This window comes from Myotis daubentonii, chromosome 11, assembly GCF_963259705.1.
Source record: "Myotis daubentonii chromosome 11, mMyoDau2.1, whole genome shotgun sequence".
Classification (NCBI taxonomy): Eukaryota; Metazoa; Chordata; class Mammalia; order Chiroptera; family Vespertilionidae; genus Myotis; species Myotis daubentonii.
In genome coordinates, this window is record NC_081850.1 from 64190475 (window position 1) to 64216210 (window position 25736).

The window sequence follows — 25736 nt, forward strand, 5'->3', positions numbered from 1 at the left end:
ACACTGAAAAGGGCTACTAGCTAGTTATACTCTTACAACTTTCCCAGTCATTTAACATCTAGAAGAAAGGAAAACAAAGCCAGGAATAACAAAATTATCTCCTACATACAAAGTTATTCCATTTTCCTAAAGAATTTTGATATAGAAAGAATTTTTTTGCCATCAAATAGGGTATAACAGCTGGCCTAATCAAAATTTTGAAATTTTTTAAAGAAATCTTCTAGTCCTACCTAGCAGAGCAAGGCAGAACTTTAATCAGATACCAGCACAATATACCAAGTATATTGGGTAATAACATTTTTTTCCCCACAACTCACATTATTTTTTAATGTAATATTATAAAACATATACATAAAAAAAGAGAATGGTATAAGGTGATATAAAATAGAAAGTAAAAACCCTCCTCCCCACCCTCCAATCTTCCAGGGTCATAACTATAAACACGTTTCTTTAAAATACTGAAATTTAATATTCTAACAAGACACAAGGCTTTGTTTCTTTTCCATTGCTTTGTTTTACAAAGTGCAAAGATACATTAAAATATGAAGCCCCACTACAGTTATAGAAAAGTTGAAACTCTTAATTTCATAATAAAATAGAATTAACACTGGATTGCCAAAAGCCCATTTTCTTCACATTTAATGTTTATTCTTCCTCATTAATAGTTCAAATACACACATCCAACCCCTACTGATCACCAACATTTTAGTCTTATCTTGCAAATGTAGCACATATATATAATTAAATAGTTGGTAAACACACAGAGATTGAGCACAAATAAGGCCCAGAGGTACTGCCATGCAATGTATGTACCAACAGGTTAATTAGGCCAGTTGTTATATTTGATAGCAAAAAAAAAAAAAATCAACTGGTTTCTGTTTATAATTGTGATTAAACGAAGACTGGGTTTCTTTCTTTCAGCTTCAGAGACTAGAGATTCTAAAAACTTTTTATTTGTTGCAAAAGACTAGATATGTTTCTAATCACACAGTACTAGAGCCCCTTGAATTAAAATTTGACAAAACTCAAAATTGTATCACCCAGTAATAAACTACTAAGAAGGACCAGGCTAGAAGCAACTATCCAAATACAAAAAGCCATTCTTCGAGATGCTACTTTTACATGTATACCTGAATTTTTTAGAGATACAAAAAGGTCAACAGCTGTTAGTAGAATACAATATGCTACTTTTATCCAGTCTTTGACATGTGATCTTTTTTAAGCACACATGACCCTGTTTGCACACCAGCCATGTGTACTGTCACATCCCAAGGTAGATATTATTCACTCTCGGTTGGCATTTAATAAACCAACCCTTGTACCACTGCCATCAGTGTCATACAAAATTAACCTTTTGAACTTGTATGCATATATGCATAACCCATGGACACAGACAATAAGGTGGTGAAGGCCTGGGGTGGGAGGTGGAGGCAGGTTAGAAGAGGTCACTGGGAAAAAAGGGGGGACATATGTAATATTTTCAACAATAAAGATTTTTTTTTTAATTAACCTTTTCAATGGGGTACACTCAAGGGCTAGCTGATATAATACAGTAATGTTGATGGCCACAATCCAGGATTTATTTTTGGGGGGGGCAGAATCAAAAGCAGTGATGTTATCAATTTCACAACTAATAAGGTAAAGAAAAAGTTCCAGTGAACTTCATACTCAGTTAAATATTCCTGGTAGCCTATCTTCTTCTAAATAATAAAAGCCTAAGTGACCGTTATGGCAGAACGACCAGAATGACCAGTCACTATGACACGCACTGACCACCAGGGGGTAGATGCTCAATGCAGGAGCTGCCTCCTGGTAGTCAGTGTGCTCCCACAGGGGGAGCGCCGCTCAGCCAGAAGCCAGGCTCACGGCTGGCGGGAGCCTCTCCCACCTCCGCAGCATTGCTAAGGAGCAGAGAACCAGGCAAACCTGGTGCTAAGGAGCAGCGAACCTGGCGCTAAGGAGCAAGGGGTGCCAGACTGTAAGAGGGCACAAGCCAGGCTGAGGGACTTCCCCCACCCAAGTGCACAAAGATCATGCACCAGGCCTCTAGTAGATTTTATAATGATTAATAGTCCTATTCCTAGGAAGACTAGTGACTAGAGTACAATCACTTTGTAAATAAAGAAAATCTGGATCCTTCCATACATTTTCTCCTAATCTCTGGAAAATCCATTGTAGTCCCGAAAACAAAGCCTCCTACTCTAAAATCCATTGTTCCTTCCCAGAGAGCTCAGTTTTGACAAATCTTCTGGGAAAAAGTGGAAAGTCCACAACCAAAATGGCAACAGCAGTAAATGCACTGTTAGTTACACAGAAATAAGAGGTGGCTGAAATGTATTCTGATTCTAGACTAATTTTTAAGAATTTTTTAAGGATTTTCTGGGGAGGCATTCTGGCATAGCAAGTTCTCCAGCAGTATATTTGATAGAATAGCCCTACCCCAGAGATAATTACAGCAAGGTGCTCAAGGAAGATAAATGAAGACAAATGGTCAAAGTGGTCACTGGGAAACCATTAGGCAGACAAAGTCACTGAAGAAACCAGTTCTCTAGGTAAGCGAAGACCACAAGTGCTGTGAGAGAAAGAGCAGGAGCCCTCTGCACAGGATACAGAGCATAGGCAAGCACAAGCCCAGGGTAGCTTCCAGCACGCTGGTTCCATTGTGGCTACTGACAAAAGCTTCCTTCATCTGCTTTTGAGACTTTTTTTTCTTCTTCCTGCCATGTCTGGCTGGCCTCAGCACCCCCAGCAGAGAGCTGACTACATTGGTCAGGCCTCCCAGCTCCCACTACACTGTATATTGGAAAATCTCCCCCTTTTATCCCATACATTACAAATTATTTCCTCCTACAATGCCTTTTGACTCCATAGCTCTTTCTTTTCATTTCTAAGTTCTTAAAATATAAATTTACCATTCCTTCCTTTTATGGCTTCTGAGTTTCTAATCATGCTTAAAAATGCCTTTTTCGCCTGGATGGTGTGGCTCAGTGATTAAGTGTCAACCCGTGAACCAGGAGGTCACCAGTTTGATTCCCATTGAGGGCACATGCCCAGGTTTTGGGCTTGATTCCCAGTGTGGGACATGCAGGAGTCAGCTGATCCTTGTGTTTCTCTCTTATCAATGTTTCTATCTCCCTATCCCCCCTCCCTCTAAAAATCAATAAAAACATACTTCAAAAAATTTTAATGCCCTTTCACTCCAGGATTATAAAAAAATGCTATATTCTGCAGAAAGGAATTAACATAGCAAGCATGAGACTGCTATGAAGTCTTCACTTGCCAAGGCTGGCCCTCAGCTGGCATCTGGAAACTTGGATTTCAGGACAGTTCCCACCATTTCCAGAACTGATAAGAGTGACTCACTGTGTCTAAACTGTTTATACAAACAATATGGTTTATGCTGAACATCGACCCATGAACCAGGAGGTCACAGTTCTATTCTCAGTCAAGGCACATGCCTGGGGTTGTGGGCTCGATCCCCTAGAGAGGGCATGCAGGAGGCAGCTGATCAATGATTCTCTTTCATCATTTGTTTCTCTCTCTCCCTCTCCCTTCCTTTCCGAAGTCAATAAAAAAAAAAAATTTTTTTTAAACCACTGAGATTCTTAAATTCCAAAACAACAACAAAATCCAGATTAGATTATGTCAACTACTACATTCATGTAGCAAAAAAACTACTAAAAATAAGTATACTCATTTAATTTCATTACATAATTCTCTAACTCATATTGTTCACCTCTTTAGTTTCCCTATCTAAAGTGAAAGAAGAATGCCCTAGCCGATTTGGCTCAGTGGATAGAGCATCGGCCTGCGGACTCAAGGGTCCCGGGTTCGATTCCGGTCAAGGGCATGTACCTTGGTTGCGGGCACATCCCCAGTAGGGAGTGTGCAGGCGGCAGCTGATGGATGTTTCTCTCTCATAAATGTTTCTAACTCTCTATCTCTCTCCCTTCCTCTCTGTAAAAAATCAATAAAATATATTTAAAAAAAAAAAAAAAGAAACCTTCTTCTTCTACCCTCCCAAAGAAGAAACAACCAACCAACCAAGGTTAAGGATTAGCCACTGATTTTTCTGAAAATTATTCCTGAGAATTAAAACTATCCACAGAAATCGCTCACTCTCCAGATCTCTCCAAAAAATATATAACTTTGACTTCCAAGTTAAGGAGGAAAGGCTATTTTCTCACAGGATTATAAAAGGCAAATACTAGTATTTCATTCACATCATCACTTAAGGGGGGAAAAAAACAACATAAAGTAAAAGCAATAAATCAGTTTTTTTAGAGATGTCACCTTTTCATGACAACCTGAACATCAAAACACTCCTTGGGAAGTATGCAAGAAAAGCATACACTGTCAAAAAGAATAGGAAAAGGACTATAAGGTATTGAATATCCCCATATGGTGGAATTTCAGGATTCTTTTTGTTGTTTTTTTTTGCTTATTTGTTTTATTCTATGTCATCACTAATTTACTTCATGAACATTAATAACTTGTGTGATTTAAAAAGAGAAAGCAGTTATATTTCAGGGTGACAGTGTTATCATCCTAATTAGCCAGTTAATATTAATAATAGAAAGAGAGCAAAGAGGGGGCCCAACATTATTAAGCACTAAAGGCCCGGTGCATGAATTTGTGCATGGGTGGGATCCCTCAGCCTGGCCGGTGATCGGGGCCATCAGCGGGGAGAGAGGGGTCTAGCCGGCCAGAGAGAGGGACTGCAGGAGGTTGGCCTACTGCTGCCCCGATCGGGGCCCTGGGGGAGGGGCCACAGGAGGTTGGCTGTGGGAGCGCACTGACCACCAGGGGGCAGCTCCTGCATTGAGCATCTGCCCCCTGGTGGTCAGTGTGCATCGTAGTGACTGGTGGACCGGTTGTTCCGATCACAATGGTCGCTTATGCTTTTATATATATAGATGGTCATCTCAGAAGCTTCATCAGGAAGCTACAGCTTCACACTCCTCAGGGAACCAACCACTGGTCCATTCCCTGCAAACCACTGAAAGAAGGGACTGAACAAAAGGGGAGGTGGATGCATGTGCAGTGAAGTCAAGGTGATGTAGGGAAGGTGCTTGCCTGTCAGTCTAGTCTCAGAAACAATGGACTGGCTAGAGAGTGGACCCATCAGAAGGGCACAAAATCTAAGCTCCTGGTTAAGAACCCCCAAGAGTTACATCTTTCTTGTGCTCTCTCTTGTTCTTGTCCGCACTCTTGTTCTTGCTCTCTCTTGCTGCTTAAGGCCACATGGCTATGGAGAGAGAACAGGCAAGCACATGGGCGTATAGCCATGTGGCCTTAAATAGTCACATGGCCATGGGACATGGGACATGGGACATGGAGACTTCATACACAGGATGCTGAACTGAATTGGACTTGAACTTGGAGCAGAAACTATAGCAGTGGCCTTAATTCTGGCCCTGCTGAAGATAGGATGGGATTTCTTCCATGGCAAGATGGACAGAGATAGGACCTTAGGAGAACCCCTTTAATTTTACATCATCAATAAAGCTTTCCATGAAACCCCATTCTCTCGTGGGGGCCTCAGGAAATTCTTATCCTCACAGCACCCCAAGAACTCCACTTCCACTGATAACAACAGGTTTCAGATTTTTTTTAAATCTTCTACAAAGAACATTTTTTCTGAATTATGAAAATAAATTTTAAATTACAAATCAAGTTAGAAGCCTTAATTGTAAGCTGAGATTAAAAGGGAAAGCTGAAAATGCCTAGACCACTGCCTACTGCATCATAAAGCAATTAATAGCCTAAACCTACAGGATTATTTTGAGGAAGATCTGTCAAGTTACCACAGAATTACACTAGACTATAATAGAACAATTCCACAAAGAAATATTCTCCCCAATGGTATTTATTTTCCTCTGACTCACACATAATGTATAATGTATTTACCCTCACAAGGCAGTTTCACATGGCCTTTTAAGTCTCAAAAAAAAAAACAAAAAAAAAAAACGTGAAGTGGGCAGCTATTGTCTGAATTTATGCATGAAAAACTGGGGCTCCGGATCTGACTTGCCAAAGGTGTCCAAGCTAACAAGACACAGACTTGTAAGTTAAACTTAAAAAGAGGTCTTTACCCTCCAAATACACAGCACCTATCTACCTCTAAAGTACTATTTTTGAAGTAGGTAATACTAGCTCCAACTTAACAGATGAGGAAAGAGAGCTTAGGATTCATTAAGAATGTTGACCAAGATTACAAGGTTAGTAAGTGGCAGGGCTAGGATTCAAACTTCAAGCAGTCCAACTCCAAACCCAATGTTCTTTCTAGGATTCTGATTATAGTAAGGTTGGGATAGAGAATATGGGAGAGATTCTAAGCTTTACTAGACAACTATGTACCGCATGACTTTGTACCCTGGCCACAGCCAATGTTGCCAGAACGGGTCCCTCACTCAATTCATCCATTCCTCAGGTTCAGAATTGGGACCAAAGAGTCAAGCCTCCCTGAGTGCCTGTACTTAATAAGAGTATGCCAGGAAAGAAACGACATGGGCATCCTCAGCCTACCCGATGGAGCACAAAATCGGAGAAGCTGGTCTGCAGAAATAATGGCATGGAGGTGCAGAGAGAAGTTGGCAGAACTGGATGACTTTCAGTCCTTCATTCCAAACCTCTCTTGTTTGGAAAAGGCTCCTCTGTTTCCATAGACTCCTTGATTCCTTTGTAGTAAATGCCCCATTTTTGCTTAAGCCAGCTCACAACTGGGTCCAAGTACAAATGGGAGGACTTGACCGGGGGGAAAAATAAAATTTTTAAAAAATTGATTCCAGAGAGAGGAAGGGAGAGGGACAGAGAGATAGAAACATCAATGAGAGAGAATCGTCAATCACCAGCCTCCTGCACACACCCTACTGGGGATGGAGCCTGCAACCTGGGCATGTGCCCTGTCTAGGAATCAAACCATGACCTCCTGGTTCATGGGTAGATGCTCAACCACTAAGCCACATCAGCTGGGCAAGAAATGTACTTCCATAAAAATACATTAAAAATTAAGCAGTCAACACATGCCTAGGATCAGAAAGGAAGTCCGTTCTAAGATTCTAGCCTCAAGGGACTTTCTCAACCACTCATCCCTTTCATTCCCCAACTGTCATCCAAATTGCAACAGCTTATTAAGAGCACTGTATGTTCTCCCAGCCCAATTCTTTTTGTTAACCAGTCCCTCAACTGGGAATACTCTCCCAACCATCTCTTCATCTCCACACATCCAAATCCTCCCTATTCAAAGTCCAGCTCAAATCCAAAATGTTCCACACTTACACATTCCATTCTGGCACTATATACTCCCCCAGACCTTTCTACATCTCTCCTGCCACTTATGTGTACATCATGTAACTGCCCAATTTGCCCTTCACTAGCCATAACAACTCTTTGAGGTGTGACTTGAATCTGACTCCACCTGACTCCCTCCATCCATCTCTAGAGTTGCCGGGTTGAGAAACAGTGACATAAATTTCTTGGTATCCCAGCATTTAACTCAGTGTCTTGCAGAGAGTAGTTGCTCAAACACCTGTTGAATACATGAAATCTTACTTCCTCTGCATTAGAAAAGCTACTTAGAAGTTTATACAGGCATAAAGAAAAAAAAAAAAGAAGTTTATACAGTTAACATCTACAGCAAGGCAACTGGACGAAAAGGGGCCACATACTAAACCTGACAAGCTCAGGGAAGGCTGTATGGCGGACTTACAAACTCAGAGACCTAAAATAACGTAGCATGGTCTAAAATTAAAACTTAACTTAAAGCAATTTATGGTGGGTATTTAATGTCCTAGGCTAGAATCTTCCCTGGCAAATGTCAACTTTCACCTTAATTAAGCCTGTTTATTGTCTTTTTGCCCACAACACTAGAGGCCGGTGCACCGATTAGTGCACATTGAAAGTAATTAATTAGAAGGTGGCCGGTAGAGCAGGACTGGGCGAATCACCAATGAATTTCATGTAACCCATTAACATCTTCTAATTGTAATATATAAAATAAGATGCAAAACTGCCATTTTCTGGAGCATTTTCTCAATCTGTTGAGATTTTCTTCCTGGCAAGTGTCGTCAGTTTAGCTCAAACTCACAAAAATTCTCCACTGGTTTGAATATTTCTTACATTGACATAATTTATAATACCTGACATCAGAACCTCTTAGAAAAGGGATTGTATGTTTTTTATTCCTATGACAAGTGCTTAGGATTCTTTTTATAGAAAGAAGATGAAGGGAAGGAGAAACAGGATAATGAGAAAAATTCCAGAAGGTCCAATTGTGTGGCAGAACTGTTCTGCTCCAAATCAGGAAAGGTGCGATAGTTACTGCACAGCGGAGATAAGAAAAGAAAAAGAGATGGAGGGAAGAGGATCAGTGAACGGGAGGAAAAATCAAGGCTCCACAGCAAGGCCTTGCCCCATGACTCACCACATCTCTGAGAGTTAACTAAATTCCTGAAATGCTTGGAAAAGGTGATCGTGTGTGCATACTAGTGAGACAGGGAGTTTCCTGTCCAAGCTGACCTGGGTGGATCCAAAACACCAATTTTAGAAGGAAGCCCAGAAGGTAAGAAAAGCATAAAGTAAAGTAAATTATAGGAAATTCATAAAAATTAGATGTGATGGAAGAAGGATAAATACCTCTGAATTTTGACAATATTCTGCAATTATGAGTTTGAGGCTGAAACTATGAAGAATAAGGAAGTTCTAGCTGGCATCTAGGTTTTGTATGTAATACTCAAACTTTACTGGTAAATAAATCCTGTGAATTATAAACCTAACTAGGTACTAACTGAAAAAGTTAAAATCCACATATCTATTGATTCCTCTACCATTTCAATTTACTAAATGCCACTCTAATACTTAGAAAAATCCAAATGAGGTCAACAGATACTTCTTGAGGAATTAATGCTTAGAATTGTAATCTCTACTCCTTAGTTTTGTTGTTGTTTTTTAAGATTTTTGTTGTTGTTGTTGTTTTTAATCCTCACCAGGAATATATTTTTATTGATTTTAGAGAGAGAAACATCAATGTGAGAAACATCAATCGGTTGCCTCCTTTACACACCCCAACCAGAAATTAAACCCACAATCTGGGTATGTGCCCTGAAACCACTACCCCTTTTGGTGGTATACAGTAGACATGCAACTGAGCCCTACCAGCCAGGGCTACTCCTTCCTTCTTAAATACAGGATTGCTCCCTCCCCCACCTTTTTAAAAGGAACTCCGTAAAAGCAAATGAACTTATAAAGGGGAATGTCAGGAAGTCTAGCACTAACAAATATATTCAGTCAGAGGTCGGGAGAGGATCCATTCCAAGAAAGAGACAACCAATCACAGTTTCTGAGGGAGTTGCCTCCTTCTAGCCAGGGCAGTCCAAGGGGGTGGCAAATAACCCTTGCAGGCAATGAAGTCCTGAGCAAGAGATTCCTAACACAGTCCCTGCTGGCACCCATCATCCAGAAATATGGCAATCGACAGGCCATCCTCCTGTGCCCAGGCAGATACTCCAATATGAACCCCTGCATCAGGATACACTAGTGACTATTCTAAGCAAGGAAGGGGAGCCTTGCTTCTCCTGCCACTTCAGAAATCCTAACCATCTACATATGACGTCAGGCTACTTTAAGCCTCCTCCCAACCAACCCAGCATAGCCCACAGCAAGGCCACTCCTCCCTGCTCACACACCCCATCCTGTACTGGCCCCTCCTCCCCTAACACACACACACAGAGGAAGGGAAGAAGTCATAGGGCTAGCGAGGCAGGGTTGGGCCAAGTGAGGAGACAGCAGCCCACATCTGTATCCTAAGTTTAATGAGTAAGTGCCAGACCCCAGATGCACTGAGGTCCACAAACATTCCCACCTCCCAAGGAGGCCCTTTCCCTCAGAGACAGTAGCTGGCAGATACCCAGTTAGAAATCAGTGTTAGTAAACTGATGAGCAGAGAGATTAGCTATGAAAGCTGGCTCAGAGGAGGTAATATATACTATGCAAGAGTTCAGCCTGCATAAAAGTCAAATATGATAGTTAAGATCCAGCTAATTACTTAGGACAATGCTCATTTTGATGTGTAAACTCTAGAATGTTCTTTTAAGAAAGAAAGAATCTAAGAGCGAATAAACAATGTCCTCCTCATTTATCTTCTAAACAATTCAATTCTAAACAATTCCTTCAACAGCCCAATTTTCCATTTTTCTGTGATGGAATGAAGATATGTAAAATAACAAAAGTTGTTTCAATGCTGAACTTTGGTTTATAAAATATTCCATTCATTGCATCCCTCAAAATTCTACCTAAATGAATTAAGGCATCATACATCACCATCAGCAATATACATACTGAAAAACAGAATGTACTGGAGGAGGAGGAACCCAATAGTTAAATTAAAAGATAGCAACAAAATGCACCTTTGGATTGAAGCTACAAAATCCCAGACACTCATAGTATATTCAGCCCATGACATCTGAGAATTACAATCTGAACTTACAGAGTTTCAATCAAAGGACCATCCAATATCATCCAAGAGTGAAACTAATACCATACTCTTGTTCAGTCTCAGGATGAAGTAGAATCAAGTGGTTTTTCCATCACAGTGCATGTCAAAATGGCAGAATTAGCACTATCCAATTACCAGAATAATACCTCTGTCAATACCTCAGTCAATACCTCTTTTCACAAACAAAACAATTAATTCCATGATGACATTCCTGGAGCAAGTAAAATCATTTTTTGTGGTTGTGGCAGACAATGCTACTTGTAAACTTAACACTCAGTCTTTTCCTTGTGCACGCTCCTAAGTAACATCTTGAAGTTTTATCTTTTTCTCTTTCTTGCTAACTTTTCGAATTTATGTTTACGTGAAAGCAGAGAATAGAATTTCAGGTCCTCAGAAACTAACATGAACTAAATTGATTCTCTCAGGATAGCTAGAAAAGGAGAAAAGCCCATGAAGACCTAGAAGGGTAACTGTTGCTTGATAACCAATGCATTTTTAAATTCTGCTACAAAAAAAATGCATACATCCTAAAGAACTAAATCTACTAACCTCTACAATCAATGTGATACATGGTTTATCCAGTCTTGACAAAAATCCTCTGGATCACCAAGGGTATGTTCATCCACTCGTACATATGCAATTGTATAAAGAATCTATTATTTAGAACACCAGAAAAAAAAACAATTAAAAGATTTATACTCACAGCTACCATTTTTTTTTATTTTGATTTTTATTTATTGATTTTAAAGAGAGAAGAAAGGAGAGAGGGAGGGAGGGAGGGAAAGAGAAACATGGATTTGTTGTTCCACTTATTTATGCATTCATTGGTTGATTCTTGTATGTGCCCTAACCTGGGATAGAACCGGCAACCTTGGCATATCAGGATGATGCTCTAACCAACTGAGCTACCCAACCAGGACATAGATACCATTCTTTTTTTAAAAGTACTTTTCATTTCTATGCTAAGATCCCCTAACTGATGCCCCACGGTGATTACCAAATTGGAGAAAGAATAAGAAATATACTCTATAAATAAAATTTACTATGTAGGATATGCTAATAATTTAAAAATACACTGGTAATTATTCACTGAAGACTAAAAACTCTAATATCAATGCAACATATATTTTATCATATATGTGCATATGTGTATATTATAAACATACAAAACCTTGCATTAAAATTAAAAGTATCTGAAATATACAATAATTTTGTAAGAAAAATATTAGTATGTAGGCACACATGTTAGTAGCACATTTTAACTGAGAATGTAACAGTCATAACTATGGGAACCTTTGCCCTCTCTCAGCACTCCTAATCCCCTTCCCTGGTTCTTCTTTGTCTTTTTCTCACCCCTACATATACATAGCCCCCAGACAGCTAGCTGTCCTTTGGACAATCTGTCCTTTCCCATGACTCCACCATCATCCCTACTCTTCCCCAAGCTTCAAAACTAAAGTTCTTACACATTTACAATCCACTTGCCTAGCACTGTGCCAAGTTCTCTTACCATTCTTATAACAATCCTGTAAAATAGGTTTTGTTATTTTCCCATTTTACAGATGAGGAAACCAAGACCCAGAAGTTAAGTACCTTATTTAGGATATTAACTACAAAGTGGCAGAGCCAGGTTTCAAAGCCAGCTCTGACTTCAATGCCCGACAGTATTAGCCTCTATCCAAAACAGTCTCCCTAAACAACTCAACATGGGTGCCTCAATTATTCAATCATTAATTTAACAAATAATTCATTTGTTGGACACAAACCTGTTCTATTTTCTACTCCCACCTCCCTACATCTGTCTAGAGCAGCCGTGGGCAAACTACGGCCCACGGGCTGGATCCGGCCCGTTTGAAATGAATAAAACTAAAAAAAAAAAAAAAAAAAAAAAGACCGTACCCTTTTATGTAATGATGTTTACTTTGAATTTATATTAGTTCACACAAACACTCCATCCATGCTTTTGTTCCGGCCCTCCGGTCCAGTTTAAGAACCCATTGTGGCCCTCGAGTCAAAAAGTTTGCCCACCCCTGGTCTAGAGACTACACTCTCCCCATCTCTCTCACCTCTCAGGTAGATTCTTGGAATTATCTCTAACTCCTTCCTCTCCTGAATAACCCTCATCTACTTAGCCAGTAATTTCTGCCTATTTTAGAGATTCTAGATTATATTACCTCCTTGCCCATTCAAACCATAAATTTCTTTTCCTTGGCCACTGTGATATCCTCCTAATTAATTAGTCTTTGCTGCTCCTGTTCTCTGGATCTTTGTAATCAATGTTACACCACTGCCACCTGTTATCCTTATAAAACAAATCTACTCATGTTACAACCCCTGCTTAAAAGCCTTTGATGGTTCTCTACTGTCTACAGAACAAAGTCCAAACCAGTTGCGTCGGCATTCCTATATGAACTGGCCTCAACCTATCTTCCCAGCTTCATCTCCTACTGTTCCCCCCCTAAAAATAGCAATAATTTATACAGAGCTTAATTGTTTATACAGTGCATTTTGACATACATTAATCCTAACAGCACTATGAGACTAGTATTTCTTATTATCCCAATTTTAAAGAAACTGAGACTTACAAAGGTAAGATAATTTGCCCAACATCCCAAATTGTAAAAGGCAGAAAGGGCCAAGTCTCAAACTCCAAATCGTATTTCCTTCCCCTTCATGCAGCCACAGTGCCCCCATTCCAGCATATCAGACTTACTCAAACTTTCTCGAAAAGACACATTATTTTCCAACCTCTGTCTTAGCTCAAACTACTGTTCCCTTAGGATGGAATACTAGTATCACTTTTTGCCGTTTCCAAAGAACTGTTAGGCATTTTTCATATCATACTTCACATTATTTATATTTACATATAAATCTATCTCTACATTGAATTCTAAGGCCTCTGAAGACAGGACCATTAAGGTTATTTTTTGTTTGTTTTTTCTTTATTGGTTTCAGAGAGGAAGGGAGAAGGAGAGAGAGATAGAAACATCAATGATGAGAGAGAATCATTGATTGGCTGCCTCCTGCACACCCCCACTGGGGATTGAGCCTGAAACCCAGGCATGTGCCTTTGGCCGGAATCGAACCTGGGACCCTTCAGTCCGCAGGCCGACACTCTATCCCAGCCGTGGGCAAACTACGGCCCGCGGGCAGGATCCGGCCCGTTCGGCTGTTCTACCCGGCCCGCGGAGCCGAAAGAGCGGAGGGTTCTCTTGCTCTCCCCTCGCTCCTTCACCAGCAGCAGTGTTAACATGGCAACGTCGGGAAACACGGCCGCAGCTCCTTCTTCTGAGTCCAGTCTAAGGACCCATTGTGGCCCTCGAGTCAAAAAGTCTGCCCACCCCTGCTCTATCCACTGAGCCAAGCCGACTAGGGCAAGGACCATTAAGTTTGTCACTCAGTTTTAAAGTCTGCTAACTGAACTGATAAACATGTAGGGAAAACAAGCCATATAAGATGGCAAGTATCATGGCAGAGACTGGTCAGACCTGAAACCAGAGATTGGATCAGACCATCTGGAACAGCTGTCGCCAACCGATGATCGGCAGACCACTGGTGGTCAGTGAGATCCAAAAAGGTTAGCAACTGCTGGTTTAAGAAAACCTTTGGAGCAGCGGTCGCCAACCTGTGGTCCATGGACCACTGGTAGTCTGTGAGGTCTGAAAGGTTGGCAATCACTAATCTGTAGCAAAATGGATCAGACCATCTGAGCTACTGGCAGTGACTACAATTTTAACATCTTCTGAACAAGGTCGAATGCCCTAATGGCAACAATTCTCACAGACATTGGCCTTTATTAAATACTAGAGACCTGGTGCATGAATTCCTGCATGGGTGGGATCCGGCTGGCCTGCCCCAATCAGGGCGATCAGGTGAGCTGGCCAGGGGAGGGGCTATGGGCAGTTGGCAGGCCGACCCTGCCCCCTATCTCGGGGGAGGAGGGGGTAAAAAGGGGGAGGAGGGAAGGGGGGGGGTGTGGAGCAGCTAAGTGTGGTTGGCTGGCCGCCCTGCCCGGTGGTTGAACTCCCAGTTGAGGGGATAATTTGGATATTAGCCTTTTTATTATATAGAACTACATTTTACTGAAAGCATAAAGAAAAACAATAGGATGAAATTGAAAGATTAGAAGTTGGTAAAAAAAAAAAAAAAAAAAACACAGAAATATTGTTTTCCATTTTAACATTCCTATTTGGTTAAGTAACCAAAATTTAAATGATACAAGCTTGCTTTAGCTTTTGCCAAAGATCAGTTCAATTGCATGTATGGCCGTCATTAAAGGTACCATCTCAGTATGCCCACAGAATCCCATTCACCTACACAGCTTACCATGGCTCATCCTCTAAAAGGCACTAGGATTCCTGGCACTGGCAGAGAGACTCTCTCAGAAGGTATTTGACATGTTGATTATCTGACCAACTTTTGCAACTGAAGTTTCCCATGGCTGTGTCAAATGGTCAAATTGAATACTAGTAGTATCAGTGTGTCTTAAGATACTGAGGATGCCTTATAATTATAAAGCCCAGAATATGAAATCACTGAAAGTTGACCAGGTGAAAAGTCTCAAGTGCTTCCTTCTCTGTCAGAAATCTCCATACCCACTACTAAAACATAACTACATTGTCAACTTTTCCATGAACTGGCATATACGAGAACAACTAGCCCACATGCCCTGCGCTGAATTTCATTTCATTCAAAATAGTTACATAGAGAAAGAAAACTACAGACAATAACCTTAAGTAATTCACAAACTAGATTTCAGAACTGCCTTTGTCAGAACTAACTGTTCTCTTTATTTTGGCATCTTACCTCAAAATCTATGTTCTATTCAATATACATCAGAATGTTTCCACATTTTACACACTACAGATTTATTCCAGAAGCTAGCAAGATACGGAAGGGAGAGCCATGTTGATCTTGTTATAAACTGTATATTTTCCCTTTTGGATAGAGTAAATACAGCGGTAGAGCAGAAATAACAAACGTAGGAATCGGAGAATCTGAGTTCAAGCCATAACTCTGTAAAATGAGGGAAGCTCCACCACTGAGAAAATAACAGCACCAAATTCACAGGGAACACTGCTGCACGCTTCTATCAGTTCACATGTACAAAGTGATCAGAACACATGGGTAAGCCTTCAAACATCAGCTTTACTATTATTCTATTACAATACCTGACTCAAAGTGACAATTAATGATATTTGTGAAAACAAATTCTAACAAATCACAACTCAGGATCATATCTTTTGCCAACCCTCATAACATCAATGATACTGCTCCAAAAAATAAAGTAAAATAAGACAACCCTAATTCTGCTTCCCCGGAGATCCTGAAAAGTGTGGTGGCAAAAACATTTGAAAGCAGGGGTAGATTTAATTTAAACTTATGGCATATCACTTCAAATGTAAAGATAAAAAATGGAAATTGTGTTATCAGCTGTACATCTCTAAATAACAGACCTGGGAACTACAGATCTGTTTAGCATTATAATACATTTGGGTGCTTAGTTATATCATTTATATGGATTCCTCCTTTCTTCTCAACAGTATTATAACTCTTTTGTACCCTCACAGCAATGTTAAATAGCAGTCAAATAGTTGAATTAAAGTAACATTTCGCAGAGAATTTAGCAAAGCATCTGCCTTGATCTTTTCATCAACACAAACACTCTAACTGTGGTGCACAGAAGTAATTCAGCCTGAAGGCTGGTTATGAGCGCAACTGGCGTCTGACACACCTGAGATCCAACTCTACCGCTAACTAGCTGTGGGAGCTTGGGAACCTAAAGCCTGTTTTCCATTCCATAAAACAGCGATAATGTTTACCTACCTCTTAAGATTATTTTGACAACTGAAAGAATATATACAAAGCACAACAATGCTAGTGCTGAAATATTTAGGAGGAAGTGTACTGATGCCTCCAATTTACATTGAAATGCATCAAAAAATGGATTCATAATGCCACTGAAACTGTACACTAAAAAAATAGTTAAGATGACTAATTTTATGGTATGTGTATCTTACCACAACCTTTTTTAGTAAAAAAAAAAATTAAAATAAAATTGTAAAACACAGATTGAAAGATGGACAGACAGACATGGGATAAGGCTAGTATAATATCAAATGCAGAATCTAAGCAGGGGTATATGAATGCTCATTTTCAACTTTTCTGTATATTTGAAGATTTTTACAATAAGCTATTAGGGGAAAACAATGCTGGCATGTTGTAGTTTGCTTTTATCATCATCTACTAGTCAGAAACAATAGCCAGTAAATATTCAGATACTTAGCTCCTTTTTTATGGCAGGATTTTAAAAAGCACCTTTGTGCCAGCCATCTATCCTTTTATTATAGCCATTCTGAAACTGAAAGTTTATTTGAAACTTCTTAGACAGTATATATGTGTGTGACTTCAAGTTAAATTATTCTAAGGTGCCAACTGCCAAGTGTTTAATCTTTCCTGAAGAAATACAGAAATCAAGTCAACAGACATCTGTGGTCGATGATTGATAATTCAACCAAACAAAACACTGGAAAAGCAGGATTGGAACTGTTTGTTCTTAACTTTTCCAGTAGCTGCTGCTAAAGCCAAAAAATTCCTTAACTAGAAGTACTATCAGCACTTTAACAGGTACCTAAAGTACAAACACATCAGCCACTTTAAAATGATATCCACTCTGCCCTGGCCAGTGTGGTTCAGTGGTTGGAGAGCATCATCTGGTACACGGAAAGGTGGAAGTTTCTGCTACCAGTCAGGGCACATACCCAGGTTTCGGGTTTCATCCCTGAGCGGGGCATGTGCAGATGTTTCTCACATTGATGTTTCTCTCTCTTTCTCCCCCTTCCTCCCTTTAAAATCAAAAAATTTTTTAAAGACTAAAATGATATCCACTTCTTCTAATTTTGTTCCCCATTCCAACTAGTACTCCAGATTTTAACGTGTTTATTGGTGCAATAGTAATAAATATCATGCAATATCAAAATTTTTAATGTCAGACCCCTCATACCCATAAAAAATACAGAGACCTGGCCTGCTCTGTGGTTGATTGAGCACTGTCCCATGCACAGCAAGGTCTCCGATTTGTTTCCCGGTCAGGGCACATACCCAGGTTGCAGTTTCAATCCCGGGTAGGGTGCTTATGATAGGCAACCGATAGATGTTTCTTTCTTTCTCTCTCTCTCTCTCTCTCTCTCTCTCTCTCTCTCTCTCTCTCTCTATTCCTCTCTGAAATAAAAAATATATGTATTTTTTAAAATAGAATTACCATATGATCCAACAACCCCACTTTGGGGTAAATACCCAAAAGAATTGAAAACAGGATTTCAGAGTTATTTGTATACCTATGTCCATAGCAGCATTATTCATTAAACATACAAGCAACCCAAGTTTCCACTGACATGAAATGGATGAGAAAATGTGACGTATACATACAGAGGAATATCATTCAGCCTTAAAAGGGAAGAAAATTCTGTCACATGCCATCACATGGATGAACCTTGAGGACTTTATGCTAAGTGAAATAAGCAAGTCACAGAAAGGCAAATCCTGTCTGACTCCACTTACGAGATACATAGGGTAGTCAAAATCAGAGACAAAAAGTAGAATGGTGGTTGCCAGGGGCTGAGAGGAATTAGGCCCTAATGTGCAGCCAAGTGGTTCTCAACCTTGGCTGCACATTAGAATCACTTGCGAATCTTGTTAAAATCCTGATTTCTGGGCCTCATTCTCCGGAAATTATTTCTTTGTTACTAATGATGAGGCCCAGAAATCAGGATTTTAACAAGATTCCCAGGTGATTCTAATGTGCAGCCAAGGTTGAGAACCACCGAGTTAGGGTCTAATGTATATGGAATTTCAGTTTTGCAAGATAAAGAGAGTTCTGAAGAGTCTGGTGATGTTTGCAGAACAACATGAATGTACTTACTATTACTGAATTGTATACTTAATGGTTATGATGGTAAATTCTGTTATGTGTATTTTACCACAATAACAAAAAATGGAAGAAAAAAATCAGGGAACTAATCTCCCCAGAAGGCCTGGAGGTGCTCCAGCTCGGAACTGACAGACAAGCAAGCAACTCCGTGGCTCTCAGCCGCTGGTCCACCTCTAAGCGTGAGACCTTGTCCCCGCAGCCTCTCCGTCCTGCCCAGGGTCACACCGACCGTTTATCTCAGCTTCCAAATGAGCAAACCCTACTCCTTGCTACACCAGTTCTGTGTTAAAACACCAAGGAACGTAACCTCTCTAAACCTGCCTCCTTTTTAAAATAAGGATAGTTCCTACCTCCCTGCTTCAATCAGCTCGTTCCGAGAGCAAAAATGAGATCGTGCACGTAAAAGTACCTTTACCCTGCCAGGCACCAAAGAAACACGTGGAAAATCCAGAAGGGGCTAAAACAGCAGGAACTTCGCAAAGCTGGGGACACCATCCCCCCGGGCTTCATTCCAGGTAACACTCACAGGCATCCCCCTACATAACACCTCGTTTTTGTCATTCACTGAAGGGCGGCACTGAGGAGGCAAACAAACCGAAAGCACTCATCTCACCACCCCCGATGCCGTCAGAAATGATCTGACACGTCCTAGACACCGTCCATGTGTAAGCCCCCCGCGTGGGCCTGCACGGCCCGGGACTACACTTCCCACAAGGCATCGGGGCGAGCCCGGGCGGCGGGCGTGGCGGCCTGGGGTTCAGGGTGACCACCGCTCTCCGGAACCGCGACCGCCGTCCCCTGGAAAACGGCAACGTTTAAGGTCGCGTGTGCACTGGCGCTCCCCTCTGCAGGCGCTGTCACCCCGCCGTCTCTCGGGCGGCCGGCGCCGCCGCCCTCGCCGCTCTCCCGTCCTTCCTGCTCCGCCTGAGGGTCACCGCCGGCCCCGGGCCTCTCCGCGGGTTCCGGGGGTTTCACAGAAAGGCATCTTCTCCCCCATCTGAAAGCGCGATGGCTAAGACTCGCTCCACAGTTGGGGTCGGGGAGCGGGGCACAGCGGGGTCAGACGGGACGGGCGGACGCCACCCGTCAACCCGGGGCTCGGGCCGGTCCGCCGGCCCAGGTGACCGCGGGCAGGGGGCTGGCTCCCCCAACCCCCGAGCCGGGGCGGATCGCGGGCAGAGGTGGCTCCGCCTGGGGCTCCGGTTTCAATTTCGCAACGTGACGGTGCAAACCTGAGGCCTACAAACGCCGGCGGCCGCGTCCGGCGCCCCGCCCGCCCAGGCCCGGGCACCCCAGCCCCCTGCCCGCCGATCCGCCCGCCTGCCCACGGGCCCGAGCCCCAGCCCTCGCCCGCCCGCCCGCCCTCCGGCCTCCGGCCCTGCGCGGCCCCGGCTCGCGGCCGCAGGCTCGCCGTGGCACTTACTCAGCTCGTCCTGGGAGGCGGAGGCGGCGGCCGCAGCCATGTTGCGCCGCGGCGGGAGGGAGGGGCCGGAGGGGGAGCGCGCGGCCCGGAGGCGCGGGGGGCTCGCGGCTCGCGGGGCGGCAGCGACCCGGAGCCGCCTCAGGTCGCTCGGTGCGGGCCGCGCGGCGCCCACGAGGCCCGCCCGCCGCCTGCGCCCTCCTCCTGCCCGCGCGCGGCGCTCTCGCCGTCCCCCGCGAGGTCGCGACTCGGGCGCTCTCGCCGCCTCGCGCCCCTGCGGAGCCGCCGCCGTCCGTCGGCCGAGTCCGGTGCGCCCGGCCCGCGCGGCGGCTCGGAGGCTCGCGCCGCGCTCGCCCAACTCACGCCGGTTTTATATTTAGAAAGAGCTGAGCCATCCTCCCAGCGGCCCCCCCGCCGGGCCCGCCGCGCGCCGCCCGCCCTCGCTCGCTCGCTCGCGGCTCGTCCTGCCCACCTGCCGCCGCCCGCCCCGCGCGCCGGAGCCGGCCCGGGAGCGCTCCCCGCGCGGACCCGGCACGCGGCGGCCTGTCCCCGCCGCCCCGCGCAGCCTGCAGCGGGGCCGGACGCGCGGGCCTCTGACCTGAGTCCGAGCCGGTCTCCATGCCGGGGATGCGGCGCTCGGCCCCCGGAGCGAGGCGTTCGGCCGGCTCGGCCCGAGGAGGACCGCTCGCTGCCCACCCGCGAGGGGCCCCTCCGAGCGCGGGCCCGGGGCTCGGGCGGGGGCAGCTCCTCGCCGCGGGGCCGAAGCTGCCTTCCGAGAGCGCGGCGGCTGTCACGTTGCGGGCCCCGACCCGGAGAAACACGCCTGTCCGAGCAAGAGACGTGGACGGACTCGGGCAAGGGGAGCCGGGCTCGGAGTCGGCGGGAGGAAGCCCCGCCCTGCGCCTCCCGCCGAACTTCTCGGCCCCGGCGCCGGGCGCTGACTCAGTCCCGAGCGAGCCCGGCGCCGCCAGCCGCCCCGGACCGGGCGCCCCGGGCCCCTTCCCCCCTTGGGCGCGATCGGGTGTAGGTTTCGGGTGCTCTTGGGAGCGAGGGCCACCGAGAGAAGGGAAATCACTGAGCCCTACTGAGAGCTCAGTGAACCGATTTGTTAAAGTTCAAATTCAAGTGTATAGATGCCTCTATGAGCTGTGTTCTAAAATGTGTTTATTGTCATACCTACGTTCCTTTTGGTGACCCGAGTGGTTTACTTTTGATCTACTGATTTTCACTGTATCCCTTCAGTTTGTCTGTGAGGTCATGTACTTGGAAAAAAAAAACAAAAAAAAACGCTTGCAAAATGGAATTCAAATTAAGGGGTTGCATAATTGCAGTGCTTTTAAGTAGATGGTACTGTCGTAACAAATTAGGTACAAGATCAGATACATTTTTTTAATAAGAGTGAGAAATCAAGATTGTAAATGGGGTAACATTGCAGTTGTTCCTAAGGGGGGACATCGATACAGCCCTAGTGAATGTCCAGAAAGTTGGAATATCATAAAAAACGTGAAAGCCCTTTCCCTCGCCCCACTTCGCAGAGGAAACTATAGTCAGCAGGTACAGTTGCGTGCACAGCCTGCAAGGGCTTGTCTCTGCACACAGGTATGTGCAGCCCCAAATACGCCTTGGGTGGGGAGGGGATTCACAATCACTATGAAGTTCTGCATCACTATTTCCCCCCGTACACATTCTTCCATGTTAATTCAAAGAGCTGTGCACCACCACACTTTTTGTTCATGACTTCATAGTACATTACATTAACCAGTTCCTTCTTTTTTTTTTTTTTTGAGGATATTTTGGCGCTTTCGTTTGTTGTTGACAGTCAATACACAATGAACTATTTTCAAAGAATACAGTATTGAGGTGTATAAAGTAAAGGTTGTCCCCTACCTCCCTGCCCACCATCCCCTCATCCCTAGAAATAATTCCTATTAAAAGTAGTGTACACAACCTTTTCTGACCATTTCTATGAATATATAAAGTGGCTGCACCAAGGACTGGTTGGGGGAGACTTTGACTTTCCATAACCTCCAATAGATCCTTCTAAAGTCATTTTAAAAAAAATAGGGAAACTATGTTTTAAAAAAAAAAAAAAGTTAGGCAAGTTTACTTCCAGACAAAACCAGCTAGCAACTCATAAGTTCCTCCTACATAGAAATTCCAGAGACCATGTGTGTGCAAATTATGTATGTGTGTACACAGATTTTTCTTTTGACAAAAATGAAATCATACTATACATATTATGAAACTTTATCTTTTCACCAAACGATATATCACAGTTGTCCTTTCCTATCAGTAATGGTAACAGTAGCTAATATTAATGTGCCAGGCGCTGTTTAAAGTGTTTTACTTGGATGAATTCATTTAATCTTCATAACAATCGTATGAAGTAGGGATTTTTATGACACAGCTGGTCGAAGAACATATCGAAAGCGCCACAACTGGATGCCCGGCTGGTGTGGCTCAATAGTTGAGTGTCAACCTATGAACCAGGAGGTCACAGTTCATTTAGATTCCCAGTCAAGCCTGGGTTGCCAGGTTGCCTGCTCAGTCCTCAGTAAGGGGCCTGCAGGAGGCAGCCGATTAATGATTCTCATCTTTAATGTTTCTATCTCTCTCTTCCTCTCTGAAATCAGTTAAAAAAAAAAAAAGTGCCACAGCTGGAAAGTGGTGGAGAGAGTATTTGAACCCTGGCAGTGTGGATCCAGAGTCCACTCTTAACCACTATGATCTGAATGTCAGAGCTACCTCCTTTTAAATGGCTGCATAATAAATACATAACCTAATTTACTTAATTGTTCCCCTACAAATGAGTATTTAGGTTGTCTACAATTTTTTACTATTGCAAGCAAGGCTACTGTAAAACTTTCTTAGACATATATCTTTATGAAGTCATACATTTCTATGTGTATACGTGAAATGTCAGGCAAAAACAACTTACTATATATCATCGTTAATAGCAGCTTACAATGTTGGTTTAAATTCCAGTGGCTTTACTATACTTCTAGCTTTTTTTAATGGTTGCTTCTCCCTTCAAACTATAGTTTATTTTTCCCATTACATAGCTTCATCTTTATTTTTATTGATTTTAGAGAAGACGGGAGAGGGAGAGAGAGATAGAAACATCAGTGATGAGAGAGAATCATTGATCAGCTGCCCCCTACACGCCCCACACTGGGGATTGAGCCCACAATCCAGGATATGCCCTGACTGGGAATCAAACCATGACCTCCTGGTTCATAGGTCGACAGTCAACCACTGAGCCACACCAGCTGGGCATAGCTTCATCTTCTTACTACATACACACTTTTGTTTGGAGTAGTGGCCTTGAGATCCTTCCCATCTAGAATTTACTTCAACTTTCAAAAACAGACAAGAAGGCATTGGAGGAAGGGAGGGAAAGAACAGGGGACAGAGAAGAGACCATTGAGAAACCAAAATAAGATATCACAAAATCAAAGAACTAAAAATGTGCCTTTTACTCCTTAAAAGCCCCCTTTCCCCTTTTGTAGGCCCTCATCACACTTAATGTATGCACAGTTCTAATACGGTAAATAATCTTTCCATAATCTAAGGAGATTAGAAGCAGAATATCAAAGAGTGCTCTTCTGGGCAGATACCATTGGATGACAGAAGTGCTAACAGACACCCTAAGAAATAAGAAACAGGAAAACTACGAAAAGAAACTGTACGAATTCAAAAAGCAAAGCATGCTAGGGTTATTTAGAAAGTACAAAAAGCACTGTCCACCCCATAGGCCCTGAAATTATTTCACTTGAATAACTGATGTTCATGGCTTTAGTCGTGACATCAAGAAATAGTAAAATTATGTTTAGTATATCAGCATCAGAAAACAAAGGAGTATGAAGTATATTTTACCAAACTTTTCATCTAAAATGGTTATAATAAACAATTCTATCTAGAAAATCCAGCTATCCCAAATGATTCAATTATCCATTCCCAAAAAGTTCCAAACAAGCCAAAATTCTATATAAATAAGCCTGGTATGGTATTTATGTTGGTTGCTGAAAGAGTTAGAGACTGGGTCCAGTCTACCAACAGAGTTCACAACAATAATGGTTCATCTTTGCTCTTTTCAGTCAGTTATTGATTAAAGAATATATCACTGCACATCTATATATACATAAGCCTAAGCGACCATCCAACCTGTAGCTATGATGCACAATGACCTCCAGGGGGCAGACGCTCAACACAGGAGCTACCAAGCTGCGGTGACTTGGCAGCTGCGGTGACTTGGAAGCTGCAGTTCTCCGTGATGCACCAGGAACCAGAAAGGAGGGAGCCCGATTCTGGGGTGCATCACCTGAGAACCTTCCTCTCACAATCTGGGATCCTGATTCCCCACAGGCCAAGCCAAGGGACCCCACCAATACACCAATCTGTGCACTGGGCCTCTAGTAAAATCATATTATGACTCAAAACATTCTAAATATCAGACTCAGAAACATCAGTCTCTGATCACAATATATAGAATCCTTCCATTGTGCCCTCATTCTTGTGGATTTAGAGTGCATTTCATTATCATCACCTCAACCATTTGACTGCTTCCTGGCCTGTGTGTCCTCTTCTGATGCCACTTACTCCATTTTTAGCCAAAATCCCAAAGAAGAGGGAGAGAGAGATAGAAACATCAATGATGAGAGAGAATCATTGATCGGCTGCCTCCTGCATGACCCCCACTGGAGATCGAGCCCACAACCCGGAAATGTGCCCTTGGCCAGAATCAAACCCAGGACCCTTCAGTCTGCAGGCCAATGCTCCATCCACTGAGCCAAACTGGCCAGGGCAGCAATGAATTCTTACTGGCACCTTCTTTCCTTGGGTTCTCACAGACAGTGCCAATCAATTCCCAACCTTAGGCGAACCTCACTATTCACTTTATTTTTCACTCCCAAATATCACTGGAACAAAGCAAAAAGCTGACCTGGTACAATATATTACTCCACCTTGCATTTCAGAGGATGAGGCAATCTTTCCATCCCCCATAATAATTTTGTACCAATGCAATATAGTTTTAACCTTGAAAGTCTTACCTCTTACTTTATTCTTTTCTTCAAAATATATGTATACGTATTAGAATATTTATAAATTTTTGCATGGTTCTTTTAAAATTATTATGATTGAGTAATCATAATTAAAAATACACAATTTATCAAAACAACATAAATATATTACAACTTCTTTGAAGGCTTCAACTACTAATGATTAGCATATTTTTATGTTACAATTTTTGAGAGGTATTAACATAAAAAGTAAAATTTTATTGGCAGTGTATCTCCTTAATGAAAGGGACAGGGGTTTTTTTTTGCATAAAAATAAAAAAGATACCCAATTGAAATTCACTTCCTTGTTACCTAATGTAACCTATCAAATTGTCCCCTTGTCCTGGCATTCTTCCCCTGGAGGCGATCAACCACAGCTGGGCTGGAGATGGCTGAGAGACAGGCTTGCCTTCGTAAAGTGAGAGGAACATTGTGAAATAGGAGGTGTCCTTAGCCAAAGCAATCTGAAGAAAGAATATGAATGATCTAGAGATTGATTCTCTTAATAATACTATCCATGCCCATGTATCCTAAAAAATTTCCACGTGTCCCAGAGGACCCTTGCTCCAGAACAGTTCGTCTTCATGTTCTTCCTCCTTATCCTATTCTGTACCGAGTTTGTCATTAAAACAAACAAACAAACAAAAACCTACCCAAGTCCTCTTTTACTCTCATATTTAAGGGGCACCTTAATTCTTTCCTCAACCTACTGGACTCCCCTGAAACTAATCAGGTGAGGAACAACCAACTGCAAACTCTGGTAAACACTTTTTCATCTCAGTCTTGTTTGAACAATTAACTCAATCCTCCCTTTCAAAACTCTCTCTTTTC

The 25736-nt window shown here is 42.8% G+C and overlaps 2 protein-coding genes and 1 pseudogene across 9 annotated transcripts in view; 1 reads left to right on the forward strand and 2 right to left on the reverse strand.

Moving 5' to 3' along the window:
* Positions 1-20861, reverse strand: part of ECPAS (Ecm29 proteasome adaptor and scaffold) — a 96702-nt gene extending 75841 nt beyond the window's left edge. For 5 of the 8 annotated variants that reach the window (XM_059657634.1, XM_059657636.1, XM_059657633.1 and 2 more), the window contains exon 1: positions 19849-20257. In XM_059657634.1, coding sequence (XP_059513617.1) covers positions 19849-19888 — 40 coding nt within the window. In that variant the 5' untranslated portion in view covers positions 19889-20257. Of the gene's footprint in view, positions 1-11044; positions 11149-19848; positions 20258-20443 lie in introns of those variants that run through there. The other 3 variants (XM_059657631.1, XM_059657630.1, XM_059657632.1) reach the window with 3 other exon arrangements.
* LOC132212664 (phosphatidylinositol-glycan biosynthesis class W protein-like) lies at positions 366-6576 on the reverse strand (annotated as a pseudogene).
* The window catches only part of ZNF483 (zinc finger protein 483), a 29208-nt gene continuing 23935 nt past the window's right edge, over positions 20464-25736 (forward strand). Inside the window, exons 1-2 of the mRNA XM_059656218.1 lie at positions 20464-20868; positions 23355-23392. Coding sequence (XP_059512201.1) covers positions 20464-20868; positions 23355-23392 — 443 coding nt within the window. The remainder of the gene's footprint in view (positions 20869-23354; positions 23393-25736) is intronic.